The sequence below is a fragment of the Carettochelys insculpta genome, chromosome 6, assembly GCF_033958435.1.
Source record: "Carettochelys insculpta isolate YL-2023 chromosome 6, ASM3395843v1, whole genome shotgun sequence".
Classification (NCBI taxonomy): domain Eukaryota; kingdom Metazoa; phylum Chordata; order Testudines; family Carettochelyidae; genus Carettochelys; species Carettochelys insculpta.
This window is the reverse complement of record NC_134142.1, coordinates 29436782-29451591: the sequence shown is the minus strand read 5'-3', so window position 1 is coordinate 29451591 and position 14810 is coordinate 29436782. Positions and strand designations below refer to the sequence as shown.

Here is a 14810-nt window from a genome sequence, read left to right as displayed (position 1 = left end):
CTTGCTCTCCAACTGGCCCTTTGATGTGCATTAAAGATGGAAGAAATACACGCCTTTTAACAGGTATTTTGGCACAATAATAATAGCTGGAATTTAATACAGTTTCCATTTTATAGTTGGAAAAACTGGGGCACAGAAAACTGTAGTTAATTGCCTGATTCACACAGAAAGTTAGAAATAAAACAAATGTATTTTCTATTCCTCTATGACTTGCATATGCTACCCCATTCTACTCCATGTCTCTGTAAGCCACATAATGTCTACTTTGTCATTAAGAAGCCCTCAGGATAGTAGTCATCTACTTCATTTTCAATCCCTAAATCTACTATATGTCAGCACAGCCTAAACTGGGATGTTGCTCACTTTTGCTTCTCATGAGTTTTCTAATCAACCATTTTTTTCTTATTCAATCCGAATTTGTATTTCTCATACATGAGACTGTATTGTCAGAGCTGTAAAAGACTTACTGTGTGTTTAACCTTGTCTGCTAAAAGCACAATTCCCCAAGAGTGATGCATCATTAGCATTAAAGTGATCCTACACTGATTCTTATCTAACTGATTCTTCAGCATCAAAGGCAGCATTGTGAATTTTTGATTCTGAGAAAAGGGCATAATCCTGTGTCCTGTGGCTCTTCTACACAGCCTGACAAGGCCATGCTTGGCATGCAATCCTGCCATTTGGATATCACACATATGTACACAGGGCCTGGCACAATGACCAGGAATTTTTAATCTGGCCATAGAGATTTACAAAACAAAGCAGGCAGTTATGCAGCACCTTAAAGACTAACAGTACTGTTTATTAGGTGATGAGCTTTCAAGGGAAAGACCCACTTCTTCAGATTGTGGAGAAGAACTAAGAGGAAAACTAAGAGAAAACTGAGGAATCAGCTAATTATTTAACTTTTATATTAGGTGATTCTCAGTTTTCTCTTGGTTTTCGTCTCAGTTCTGCTCTAGAATCCAAAGAAGTGGATCCTTCACACCAAACCTAATCAACTAATAAATAACACTGTTAGTCTTTAAGATGCTACAGAACTGCTTGCTTTGTTTTCTGAAGATGCAGACTAACACAGCTACCTCTCTCACACCACAGGGATTTAATTATTCACAAGTGTAAAGTTCTATCTGTAGAATCTATACTATAATTTATTCAGCTGCAGTGCAGGGACTTCACTGAAGTAAAACAGAAGAATAAAACACGATAACACACAAATAAAATCCTATTCACTTTTATACCATGACTTTTACTTTTGAAATGAAAAGTTTAAATATGCCCTTTACATATTTGCAAGTAAAGAACTTGAAATTCAGTTGCATAAATGTGCTTTGAACCAAACCCTATATGTCTCATTCACTCAGGTCTCCCCGTATCTCTATTGTTATTTCATGCTGTCACTTTCCACGGGCCAAATCCTAAGAACCTTATTCAGGGCCAGATTTTCAACTGCACTGAGTTTACACACATCACAGATGAGGTTAGCAGGCTGCTGGGAACAAGCAAAGATGTCCCTAAGTTGTTCTTTTGCTTCTTTGATCCTGGGCTGGCTGGAGACTACCTGAAATTATACCATGCATGTCTGTTTCCATATATCAGAAAGAGACCATGAGCTTTGTCCCACTCCCAATACGACCTCCCTCCCCTTCTGAACAGATAGCAGTGCTGGCTACACTCATCCAATGATTCCTCTGTTTTGAGAGCATTCTTTATCCAGCCTTTATAGCAGAAATACTCCAGCTTTGTGCAGGCTCAGCACTGCTGAAACCAGCACAAAGCAAGTGGAGTTCGGGCCAAGAGCCTGGCCCTGTTTTCTTATCTGTATTACCTTAACGCTAAGCTCACACTGACTGGGAGCTTTACCAGAGTAGAGACTGATAAAATAGTAGTGGAGGCTCTCGGGGTTTGACCCTGTGCAATCGAACAGCCTACTGTTTTTCATATGGGTTATTTACTTTTGTTATTTTGCAGTTGTCTGACTCTCATCTAGTCATGGATAGTAATTCACTTCAGCCAGTGGAGCAGATGTATGAACTGTAAAGAAGCATTAGCCTATTCCTATGATAGCCACAGCATGTTGACAGAAAATAAGAAATACTCATTCTAGAGAGCCTAATGTTCTACTTCTTGGCCCTCAATATAAATCCTATGTACACTCTTAGTGCAAGGTACAGGTGACACAGCTCTGTCCCCAGTGATCTGCAGCCCACATTATTAAAATAACACAAGCAATGTGACCATAATCAGTCTCTGTTCCAATGTTTTTTCGGGTGTCAGAATAATTCAGATGCCCGGATGGCTGAAGCAGCTGTGCCAATAGATATGTGAGCACAGAAAAACACAGCCGCTTCCCAGTTTCTGAAGGCCACTATATATGCCCTCGAGCAGCTGATTTACCCATTTGTTTTGTGCAGAAGTGGTGACTAGGATAATTTACCTTCGTACAAGCTACTTTTGTAGAGATCGGGTTCACATGAACCCTAAGAGCCTAACACAGAGTCTTGTCACCCCCAACCCATGGAAAAACCCTACTTCACATCAAGGATCTCATTTGCAAACAGGATAGCCTCTGAAAACCTGGTACAGTAAAAGCCCTGTTATCTGGCATTTTGGGGGGTGCCAGTTATACATACATAAATTTTACACACACACACACACAAATACATATACATATACTTAATCAAATATTCCGGTTACCAGAGAATTATACTTTACCAATGGAATACCAATTTTCAAAGAATTCAAATATAATACAATGAACAAAAGTATAAAACAGTGTACAGGCACTCACCATTCCAGTAGTAGTACTGCACTGCAGAGTAGTTGGTTTTGTGAAGCATTTGGGTGCATACAGATAAAGTTATCTATACACTATATGTTATCTTATGACACTACCTATCACTATGGGCCAGTGGTATAGCCAGAAGGGGACAGGTGGGTTGTCTCTGAGTGGGTGGGCAATGACTAGGGGGTAGCAGAGATGGGCCCAACTCTCCCCTTCCTCCAGCTAGCCATGGAAGAACAGGAGGAACAGATGCTTTGAACAGTGGCCCCATAAAATGGAAGACCCCATAAAAATATGTTCCCTGCACACACGACCATTTTAAGCCCCCCACTCATTCTGCCTGACAGAAATAGGAGTCTGGGACAAGGCTTGCCCCATCTGCCAACAAGTGCTGCTGCGAAGGTTGGGGTTAGAGCACCAAGACTTGCCTTGCTCCATTCTCCCAGTGGGGGAACTGAGTCAGTGCACGAAGGCTTGTAAGCCCCTGACTCCACTCTCTGTTAGGGGCATCGGGCAAAAAGAACAAGCCCCACTACTCCAACACCTCTCCCCGCTGGGAGCGCACGCTGGAGGATTAGGGCAAGCCCTTGACTCTACTCCCCTGTCCACACCCCATCCTGCTAGCCAGTACACTGCAGTACCAGGAGGAGAGGGGCAAGTCCCCATGCTTCAGTGAGAGCAGAGGAAGGACTGAGGTGGGTGGCTCTACATGCTAAGTGGGTAAGTCATCGCCCCCCAGTCCCACCAGTGGCTGTTCCCCTGCTATGGGTAACACCTGGTGTATACCCAGATCTCTAAACTATACTGGACTCTTGCTCTGACAGTCCACCAAAAACATCCTGCAATCCCACGATCTCACCTTCTCTGTCCTCTGGACAGTTGAGTTTTGTCACACTGCAGTGTGAACAAAGGGTTAGGCAGACATACTGGGAGGGTGCTGGGATATGGGAGACCGCACATGAGCCTGCTTAATATGCTGTAGATGCTGGATCCCCAGATTGGGATCCAAGATTCAACAATTCCCAACCTGAGATTACAAGTGCAGAAACTCAAGCCCTAAACCCAGAGTCTGCTAATTCAAGTTCTACTAACCCTGGGCTCACACTGCAGATATACTTGGAGTAAAAGTCTGGCTCCTGGTTCCTGGTTTCTTCAGTGTGACAATTAATCTGCACCTAAACCTGGCACAGATAACTTCCCTGTGTGTCAGCTTGGCTGTGCTACCAAGCATATTGATAGGGCAATGCCAAGGTTCCCCAGACAGGCACAGGAAGGGGAACAGCAAGTTCTTTGGAAGCTGCTGTACCCAGGGCTGCCCCTACCAACTGTGCTGCCCTATGCACCTTGAGTACCTGCACACACCCATGGGGAGCAGCCCCTCTACAGGGGGCAGAGCTGCACTCAAGAGCTGTGGGGCCATGGGTGCAGGAGCTGTCGGGGGCAGTCCCCAGAGGCTAGAGCTGCAGGGGGCAGGAGAGAGGCAGGGAGGCTCACCTGAGGACAGGAGAGCAGACAAGAGGGGTAGGTAGCAGAGAGATGGTTTTCCCTTTCACAGGGGAAACAGCTGGTAAGCAGTATGATTGGGGGCAACTACCCCGATCCCTGCTCTTTGGGGAGCCCCAGGGCTCCATGGCCCAGCCAGCCCAGGGCACTAGCAGGGCGCTGGCACTAGCTGTATGGGCCAGACCCACCCCTGCACTTACTGGAAGCAGTGGGAAGTGGAATGACTCAGCCCCCACATGCTCCACTCCCCCAGCTCCCAGCTGCATCACTCGAGGGAGGCAGCTTGGGTGAAGAGGTGGGACTACCCCACACTCATCAGCAGTGGGAAGTGGAGCAATGTAGCAGGGAGCCAGGGGAGCAGAGTGGGCTGGTCATGGGTCACTCCATTTCCTGCTACCACCACCAGGGAGTGCAACGGGGAGGGGCAACCTCTGCTGCTGGCACCAGACCCCCCCACTAATCCCTTGTGCCATGGCACTCAAAGGAGAGGGTTTGGGGAAAGGTGTGGAATTGGTATGGGGGGAGCAAAGCAGAGCTGGGAATAGGCTGGGTGGGAATGGAGCAGGAGTGGAGTGGTAGGGAGAGCTGGCTAGGGGTTGGGACTAGATGCCCAAAGCAGATACACCACATATGCAGCTTGCAGCTGCGCAGGGCCGTACAAAATTGCGGCAATTTGGTGTCCCAAATTTCATGGCGCCCTACACAGGTCCCTACTTTTTGTATTGGCAGGGAGATCCCAATAAGCCTCTAGCCCATGTAGATAAGTAAGGAGGCTGCTTATGCTGCTGTTCCCTTTTACAGGGCAGTAGTCAGGGTCACAATCTGGCCATAAATGTTAGCAAAGCACTTTGAGATTACTGCATAACAGGTGGAAGAAAAATCCCTAAACACAGAAAGAAGTCAAAAGACTTATTCTACTCATTACTAGCATTACAAATACACACATATTTCTGTGAGCATTCAAGGTCTTAATTTTGTACCTTGGGCCATTTCCGGACAACATATAAATTAATGTATTCAAGCAATTTTCCATGACAGTCTCTAAAGTTGCACGTATAGGCAACAGATATTGTGATGCACTATTTAGCTAAGATTGAAATAATAGAACACATATGCAAATTTGGTACAAAAATATCTGTGCATGAAAGTCTTCAGGCACCATTTTAGAGACCATGAGAATGACCATATTAGCTCTGGCAAATGTTCCATGCAGCCCAGTACCCTGTCTAACTTACAATGCTACATTTTTTCCATCACTTCCACTACTCCAAATGAGTCTTTTTAAAAATCATTTGTAAAACAAAACTGACACGGTTTATATTTCTGGGCTCCAGTTAAGGTAATCCTGGAGCAGAATTAACTCAAATACTAGTGAAAATACAAAGTAGGATCAAGATTCTCACATGGTGTAATCTGAGACTCTGGCTTGTACTTTCTAACTGTATTATCACAGTGATTAAAAGACACTTCTATCACTTAAAATTCAGATAATGACGGTGCTAACAGAACATGCATTACATAGGCAAAGAGATATATCAGAGAAGCCAGAGTTGGAAAAGGCCTATCACATGACCGAAGGCATCCCCATGCTGCAGAATGCTTCCCTACTGTACCTTCACTAGAGTTTGCTTGTTCTAGTGTTAAATGTCCTCTGGAAAAATATTCCACAGCTGACCACATCTCACCATCAGGAAGTTGGTTTTGATATTTAGTCTACATTTTCCTTCACTTAAGGTTACCTGATTACTTCTAGCAGTGCTCCAAGTTGGTTAGCAGGATTTTTCAATCAGATTAATTTCACAGTGCCAACATATTGTATGTCTACACTATAGTGATACAGCTCCTGTGCTGCACCACTGCAGATAGGCAACTGTAGTGTAAATGCTTCCTGCAGTGAGGGAAGGGACTTTCCTTTGTGGTAGTAAATCCACCTCTCCAGGAGACAGTAACTCAGTCAATGTATGAATTTTTCCGTGGATCTAACTGCATCTAGAGTGGGGGTTAGGTCGATTTAGCCATTTTAAACAGGGTGCAAAACTGTTCACAGCCCTGAGGACGTAACTAGGATGATTTAATTTTTAGGTGTAGACAAGGACACAACTGAAAGCAACCTTTTTGCTCATCAAGGCAAGTCTTAAGTGAGATCAGGCTCTATTTTTGGGTCAGCCATAGACTTCCTATGGGTGGGTACCACAAAGATATTTAGGCATCTAACTTACAGGAGTTATACCTCACCTTCTGTGCCTGATTCTTCCTCATCCGGATCATGCAAACCTTACCTAACTGATGTTTGTAAAGCCATTTGAGATCCTGGGGTCTTGTCACACTCTCATCAGATACCTGAGCATCAGCTCCATTAACTTTGACAGGATTACACTGGTCTGTCTCAGGGCGTAGAGGGAGAAGTGCAAAGTACTAATTAGTATATTTGTAGTGATTGTAGACCCTATATTTATCTCCCTGCTGCACTATCCTATCATTTGTTAGTGCTCCACACAACTAAATTATATTTACAGTTATACCTATATAACTCCTAAGTAATTCCTTTGAAGTGAATGCAGCTGAAAACAAAACGTGTCTTTCTGAGCAGGTATTTAGAGCTTCAGTGGTAATCTCATGTACCCAACAGCAGGAAATTCAAATCAATCATGTTTCAGCTACTACACCAAGAGTACTTCTCTGAATTGATGCAAAACTGTCTTGTTAATTTGTGGAGTTTCCACAGGAATTCACAAAATATGAAGAGTGAGATTAAAACAATTAGGCTCAAGTCTTGGTTATCCTACTTAAAAGAACATCAAGGGAACCTACAGAATTTTTTCAGTTTATTTTTTCTAAACTCCTTTAGAATTAGGCTTGGCAGAATTCTATATACATATATATAAATAATTTGAACGCATATCTGTTATAAGCATTTTTTAATTTTTCTCTATTTAAATTATCACAATCATGTAAAAACAACTTACATTTTAAAAACTGTAGGAAATTATAGGGAGGGTCAGATAATTTAATGACAACAGACATTGAGGTTCAAAAAGTTAAAGCTTTATAACTGTTAAAATATAAAATGTCAACATCACATATCAAAATATACAAAGTAAATATCCTTAAATCTAACTCTAAAAAGTTCACATGCAATGTTTTTCTTACTTTGTCTATCTGTACATTTCAATTATTATCAACAGAACTATTTCTGTTGGTTTGTGTGCATATGATGAAGTCAACATTTACTGTTAACCCATTAGGATCTGGCATAAAGAGAATCTGAAAGGTGTTTTGTTCTTAAGTTACATAGATACGCTTATTTTTTCTTAGAACTATCAGAAACATCAATTCTGAATATCTTCCCCTTTAGCTTCCCCCCCCCCACAGTTTTACTTGAGGATGTGCTGGATGTCAGAGAGAAGAGATATTGTTTGCTCTCATCACTGAAAGCTGTTAAACAAAAACAAAACATAAAGAGTCAGATTCTGGCAACTCGACTTAAATCTTGCTCCAAGCTTTGTACCAGCTAAATCAATGCAACTATTTTTCGACTAAGGTATTGTTTACATGAATAAAAAATGGCACAAGGATAATCTGGCAGTTACATTATAAAAAAGTCTTTATCTGCAATTCATGCTCTTGATTCTTGTGAGGTCCATATGCCACTAGTTCTCAGAAATCTTACAAGCTAAATAGGTTTTTCTGCTAAAATCAAAGCTGTAAAATAAAATTTTGAGCTTTTTTACACATCGTAAAAAAGACAAAAAAGGTACAGTCCTATTCCCGCCTTCTTTCTTTGTAAAAGTCATCTTTAAAATGTTAACCCACGTGATTTAGTTCTGGAGTTAAACTGACTGTCGGTGAAATTTTTTAAAAATATTTACGCTGTTAATTTTTATAAAAGCCCTTATATGAAGGAAGTTAAGCATATGTATTGGTGTTTGAAAGATCAAGCCTATAGCAACTACATTTTAATTCTCTCATTTTATCAAGATTTGGCAAACCATTTTAACAGCATGCATATTTTTGAAAACACATAATTTATCTGTTCAAAAATATTTTTACTCCCAAACTTACTCCAACAATAAGTTGTCAGGGGGACTGTTTATACGCATAATGTTAAGATTGTGCATAAACATTCGCAAGATTAAGGCTATACTAACTTTTCTTCTATATCTCACAATTAGGTGCAACATTAACCTGCCCACTAAAACATCACAGTGGCTAAACGTATTAGGGAGAAACATAATATCCAGCCAATGAGGCTTCCTGCTTATACCTTCCCAAAAAACACTTCCCTGCATACACCTGACCACATCTCACATTTTGCAACCTAGTTTGTGATACTGAGCTGTACCAGTATTACATATGTAATGTACACCTGCTGTGTTACTACTGCACTTTTAGAAGCGTAACTTTAGCTCTGCACACACATACTGCTGTCTGCATGGATGGGGAAAACATCAGTTGGGAGGCAAAGATGGGGCTGCCTTTTCCTTTCCCCAGAGGCAATTAAACAGCAATCAACCCACAGAGGATTGGGTCATGTGAAGCCACTCCTGTTTCTTTCCCTTACTGTAGGACAGGGCATCTTACCAGAGGGGAAAGAGGTGTTGGGTTCATCCAAAACGGACATGCAGGAGCATCAGGAATTTTGTCTTCACTGGCAATTTTAGGGGAAAACACCAACTGTTGCACTAACAGAGCTGTGTCAGTCTTCTACACTGGACATTTTAATAAACTCTGATGTACAGGAAACCACGCACATGGCAACTGGGTGGGAGGGAAATGTTTGAGCACGGGTCTTAGAGCGTCTTACCCTTGTTACCTCACTCCCCAAAAAAATTACCCACTCTTTACACCACCCAGACAGTTGCACCAGTGGGAGCAACAGTGAAACTACCAGCTCCTACCCATGCCTTGTCTACACTACTGGGTCCACCAGCGCTACCACCAGTGAAGCTGCACTGATAGTAGCAATACTTAGAAGGAAAAACATCTTTACTAAATGCAGGGAGAAGCATGTTTGGGATGGCAGGTGCTAGCTAAAAAGGGATGAAGACAGTGAGGCTGGGAGTCTCAGGCAGGAGACATGGGGGAAGTGAATATGAATGCAGGTGACCTTAAAGACTGGACTGGAAGTCTCTGCTGTGAGGTCAGCACAGACAGCACAAAGCAAGGAGGTTAGGAAGCTGCTGTAGCCCACTTATGAGTCTGTTGTCTCAATGGGGTAAAAAGCCATTAGCACCTTCCTACCAAATATCCCCTACAGTGATTCATAACTTCTCTAGTCTGCGTTATCTGGTAATTATTGAGGCGTATCAATACAAATACTGGTGTAGTTAGACAGATTTCATACACTGGGCTCCTCAAAGATTGGAAATCTAAAGGCACCCCTTTCTTCAGAAAGCAAAAGAGAGGGGATGTGGGAAATCAAACAAGGGGGGGCGTGGCGGAGGCTAGATTTGCTTGATCTGAAAATATTTTATGGTCCCATCCCTTATAGCTCCACTCCCGTGTGGCATAGTACAGAGGAGCAGGACCAGTGTTATGGAGAAGAGACAGTGACTTGTAAGCATTGTAGTACAGCACATGATGGCATTGGCAGAACACAGGTTCAGGTCAGCATTGCAGGCAGTGGGCCTGCGGCCCTGTGAGTCCCAGCAGGAGACATCATCTCACCCACCTTCTCTCCCTAGTCGCTCTTAGCTCCTGGGCGCTGGTGAAGCCGTGCCCAGCAGCCCGGCCTGAGCAGAACCTCTTCTCCCCGCTGTTCCCTTCGCCCGCGGACCAGCTCCCCGTGGTCGAAGGCGGGCGCTGGAAATGGGGCGCCTGGGAGGCGAAGAGCGGCCGGAGACCCGGGAGAGGCCGGGCCCGGGGCCTGCCACATTGCAGGAGCGGGCTGGGAGCAGGCGCCTCCCGGGGCCCGGCTCAGACACACTGGCCTCGCGGCTGCCAGCACGTGGGACGCAGCGGCCTCGGGCTACGCTCCACCCACGCCCTCGGGGGCAGCTGGGGCAGAGGTCGGCGCTGGGGGGCTGCGGGGTGGGTGGCGGGAAGGCGGCGGCTCAATCAGTCAGGCCCGCAGGCCTGGGCGGCCTCAGCCAGAGGCGCGGAGAAGGAGCCAGCGCAGCGCACCCTGCTGGCGGAGCCGGCTCCACAGCGTCCCAGGGCGCCCCCTCCGCTGCCTCCAGCACCACGCAGCGGGGAGCGGGGAACGGTGCGCACCCCCCTCTGCCCAGCCCCAGGGCCCGTACCACATTGCCACCCGCGGCCCTAGCCAGCGTCCTGCCCTGGGCCCTTTGCCGGCCAGCTGGGAAATCGGGCACCGGCCGAGCGGCTCTGGAACCTGCCGCCCTGTCGCCTCCTGTCGGCTGCGTTGCCCTGCCGTGACCTCCCGCGCAGCCCTCGCTGGGCCCCGCCAGAGGGCAGAGAAGGCGGCGTCACTGTCCCACCTGCTGGCAGCCCTTGAGCACCGATCGCCCCCGCTGAAGGCGGAGGGCCCGGGGAGCGTCGCAGAGAGCCGCGGTGAGAAACAAGCGTGGTGCCGGGAGTGCCTCGCAAGGAGACCTCAGCGCCGGCGCGTCCGGGTACCGCTGGCACGGCTAGTACCGGGGACCCCGCACTCCGCCGGCGAAGGGGGAGTGCAGCGAGACCGGCGCAGCTGGTCCCTGCGGGCTTGGTGCTGAACTAAAGCAGAGTTCGGCTTTGTGCTTTAAGGGCGGCTCTCGCTCGCGGCCACAATTACCATCACCCCGCACGCTGGAAGGAGGGGATCGAGCAACTCACCCCCGCGCACCCTCTACAGCACCGTCTCTTCCCCCTCCCTGCCCTGCTACGGCAATGACCGCCTGCGCCCTTTTTCTACCCCGAGCAAAAGTCCGTGCGCGCTCCCGGCTGTACATTATATGTGGCCCGGGACCAATAAAGGCCCCGGCTTATATCTGTGCAACGCCTCCGCCACATCTTTTATTTACAAGAAAGCCCCGGGCCCGTGTACACTATATACAGATCTCTTTTCCCTCCAGCAAGGCCGAGCTGTGCAAGTAGCATCCTTTTGTGCAAGTCCCACAGTCCACGACAAGGGTCCAGCGGGAAGGTATCAACTATCGGAGTCCAAATCGCTTTTCCCTTCCTCTGGCCTCTTTTCCGGGGCCGTTTTGGAAGCCTTGGTCCACTTCTGTGCGTTTTCCGACTCCTCCGACGAGGATCTCTTTTGCCGTCTCCATTTCGCCCGGCGGTTCTTGAACCAAACCTGTGGTGAGAGAAATCAGACGGTGGTAGCCGCAGCCCCGCCAGGTCGCTCCCCTCGCCCTCCTTTTGGGGCTGCGCGGGGGCCCCGTCCTGCGGGGTGTGCGCCGCTTGCCCTCGCTTCGCTTCGAACGCGGCTGAGAACGGATCAGGCGGAACTCCAAGAGTCACCGCGTGTAAACGGGGAAGGGACTCGCTCCTTGCGATTTCTTACTCAGCGGCGGGAGCGGCGGTATTTATCCCCTTGCAGACGGGGACGTGCGAGAGCGCAACTTTTTGCCCCGCTTGCAAACCTGTCGCGCGCTCCTCCAGCAGCTTGCCGGGGAGAGGGCGCAGCGGTGCCCGCCGCTAGCCTAGGCTCGGTTACGGGAAATACAAAGGGCGGGGGGGAATACCTCCACTTTTTCTTCTCTCAAATGCACCCTCCTGGCCAGCTGCTCCCTGGTGCCCACATCGGGGTATTTCGTTTCCTGGAAGAGGTTTTCCAAAGCTTCCAGCTGCTCGTCCGTGAAGATCGTCCGGTGCCGTCTTTTCCTCCGGCAGTGCAGTTGGTTCAGCAACTGCAGCTCGGTGCGGGACAAGGTGCCCACGTTCATGTACGGCAGCATCTGGTGGGGCACCGGCGACATCAGGACCGAGCCGCTCCCCTCGTAGCCTAGGGAGAAGACGAGCACACTGATCGCACGGGCCGGGCAGCGAGGCTCGGATCATCCCGGAACAGAAACCCCGGGCCGGCTTCGAGCTACCCCGAGCCACGGGCACAAGCCCAGACCCACACACCCGTCCCCGAAACAGAGCGCGCCCGGCCCACGTACCCGGCCTTAGGACGGGGGAGCTGAGGAGAGCGGCGCCCTGGGGCCCCACGCGGCAGGGGGCCGAGACTTCGTGGGGCCCCCGAGTCATGCGGGAGAAGCGGGCACGCTCCTCGCGAGCCGTCTCCGCCCGGGTGGCGGTGGGGGGTGGAACCGGGGCAGCCGGCCGGGCTTACCTGCCGCCGGCACGCAGGAGCACTGCTGCGCGCCCAGGGGCTGCACGGCCCCGCAGCAGGAGGGCCCCACCGGGGCCGCCTGCACGTGCAGCTGCCCGTAGTAGTAGTTGTTGTAGGCGATCCGGGAGCCGCCGGCCGCGGGCAGGTTGGCAGCGGGGGCCACCGCGCGGGGGTAGAATCCGCCGTAGTCGGGGCCGTAGGGCGAGTCCGCGGGCAGGCTGGAGAAGACCAGGGGCGCGGCGGCGCTCGGGGGCAGCAGCACCGACTCCTTGCAGCGCGGTCTGGCGGCCAGGATGTTGTCGATGCTGAACATGCCCGCGGGCGTTCCCCGGAGCGGGCGGGGCCGGCGCCCAGACTGCCCCGCCACTCTGCAGGGGCCGGCGGCGAGCGACCCCGACCCGCTCCAGTGCGCGCTGGCGGCTGCTGCCCGGCGGCTCCCGCTTCGGCTCCCGCCCGGCTCCTGCCTCGCACCCCGCGGGCTGCCCGGAGTCCGAGCCCGCGGCCCCTCGCGCCGCTTTTATACCCGGGCGACGTCATCCCGGCTCAGTTCCTGGGCCGAGGCCGATGACAAGCGCCACCGGAGCGGCCCTGGGTGTGGGGAGGGGCGGAGGTGGAGGTGGAGCTGGCGGCGCGGGGCCGGGGCTGTGGGTTGGGAAGGGATGAAATTGACCTAATCCTCCCCCGCTGCGCCCCTGGGGCTGGCCCGGCCCGAGGCGGGAGCGCTGCGCGGCGCCGGCTAATTGCCCGGTTAATCGCCTGAACGCCACTGCGGGGAGCGGCCCCGGGAGCGCACCTGAGGAGCGCCGCGCAGCCAGGCTGGGTGCGGGGAACCCTGGCGGCGAAGCAGCTCCGCAGCTGTCCGGGGAGTTAAGGGGCCCGACGCAGTTGTGTTGTGCGGAGCTGTCTCGGGGCAGGGGTTGTGTCGCTGTGTGTTGCTCAGGGGTTGTGTCGCTGTGTGTTGTGCGGAGCTGTGCCGGGGCAGGGGTTGTGTCGCTGTGTGTTGTGGGGAGCTGTCTCGGGGCAGGGCTTGTGTCGCTGTGTGTTGCGCAGGGGTTGTGTCGCTGTGTGTTGTGCGGAGCTGTCTCGGGGCAGGGGTTGTGTCGCTGTGTGCTGTGCGGAGCTGTGCCGGGGCCGGGGTTGTGTCGCTGTGTGTTGTCCGGAGCTGTCTCGGGGCACGGCTTGTGTCACTGTGTGTTGTGCGGAGTTGTCTCGGGGCAGGGGTTGTGTCGCTGTGTGTTGTGGGGAGCTGTCTCGGGGCAGGGCTTGTGTCGCTGTGTGTTGCGCAGGAGTTGTGTCGCTGTGTGTTGTGCGGAGCTGTGCCGGGGCACGGCTTGTGTCGCTGTGTGTTGTGCGGAGCTGTGCCGGGGCAGGGCTTGTGTCGCTGCTTCTTGCGCCTTCTTTTCCTAAGCAAGTACTGCTCGCGCTCCTTGGCCAGTGGGGTTTTAAATCCAATCCAGGCCGCTAGCGAGGGCGTGAGCATTGCAGAGACGGAACCCGCTAGTAATAACAGTGTCGCCCCAGCCCCGTTGTGAGGCAGGAGCCCAGCTTCAGCTTTCCCCTTTCCGGGAAGAGCCATTCCCTTTCGGTCCTCGCCCCCCACTCCCTGGAGCAGCGATCGCACGGCACGGGGGTGAATTTCTCCTGCCCAGGGCGCGGTTTAATTCCCTTACGCTCCTCGTTCAGACACTTGTCTCTCTTGGGAGCCGGCTCCTGTGATTTGCGCGGCACCCGGGCGGTCCCGACTCTCCCTGGCACCCCGCGGGAGGGAAAGCGAACCGGATTAGACTCTTTGCCCCCTCAAGCCTCTGTCGAAGGCGGCAGAACGCTGCGCGCCCGACGTGGAAACGAGCCATTAGGATCTGCTTACAAGGGACAAGTCGTTTCTCCTCCATAACGTGAGGTGGGGCGGGCTCGCGCAGCTGCCCTTCCGCAGCTGGACACTGGGCTGCTCCCCAGCAGGAGGTCGCTCATAACAGCCCAGGGCGGGGAGGCCCGAGGGGTGGGTGGGGCTTTGTTGTGGTTTTTTTGGACGATCCCCTTTTATTAATGAAACCACCCGGCGCTTCATTAGCCCCCTTCTCTCACTCGGCGCCTCGGCAGCTCCATGCGCTCTCCCTCGGGCGTTTAGAAACCAGCCCGCCCAGCGCCCGGGCGGCACATTCCTCCTCCCGGCGGCTCCAGGTGAAACCTTTGCGGCTTTCCAGACGGAAAGCGGCTCTGTTGCGCGCCGCTATCCGCGCGATGCCCTCGGAGGAGCCTGGCGCTCCCAGGCCCCTTACGACCAGCCCAGCGCGCGGC

General features: G+C 50.9%; 1 protein-coding gene across 1 annotated transcript; it reads right to left on the bottom strand.

Moving 5' to 3' along the window:
* Window positions 1-11292: 11292 nt before the first annotated feature.
* Window positions 11293-12947, bottom strand: GSC (goosecoid homeobox). Its single transcript, XM_074998730.1, has 3 exons — window positions 12513-12947; window positions 11920-12179; window positions 11293-11528 (listed from the first exon to the last, which is right to left on the bottom strand). Exons 1-3 carry the CDS (start codon window positions 12823-12825, stop codon window positions 11376-11378), a joined length of 726 nt encoding a protein of 241 aa, XP_074854831.1. The 5' UTR covers window positions 12826-12947; the 3' UTR covers window positions 11293-11375.
* Between the last annotated feature and the right edge of the window lie 1863 nt (window positions 12948-14810).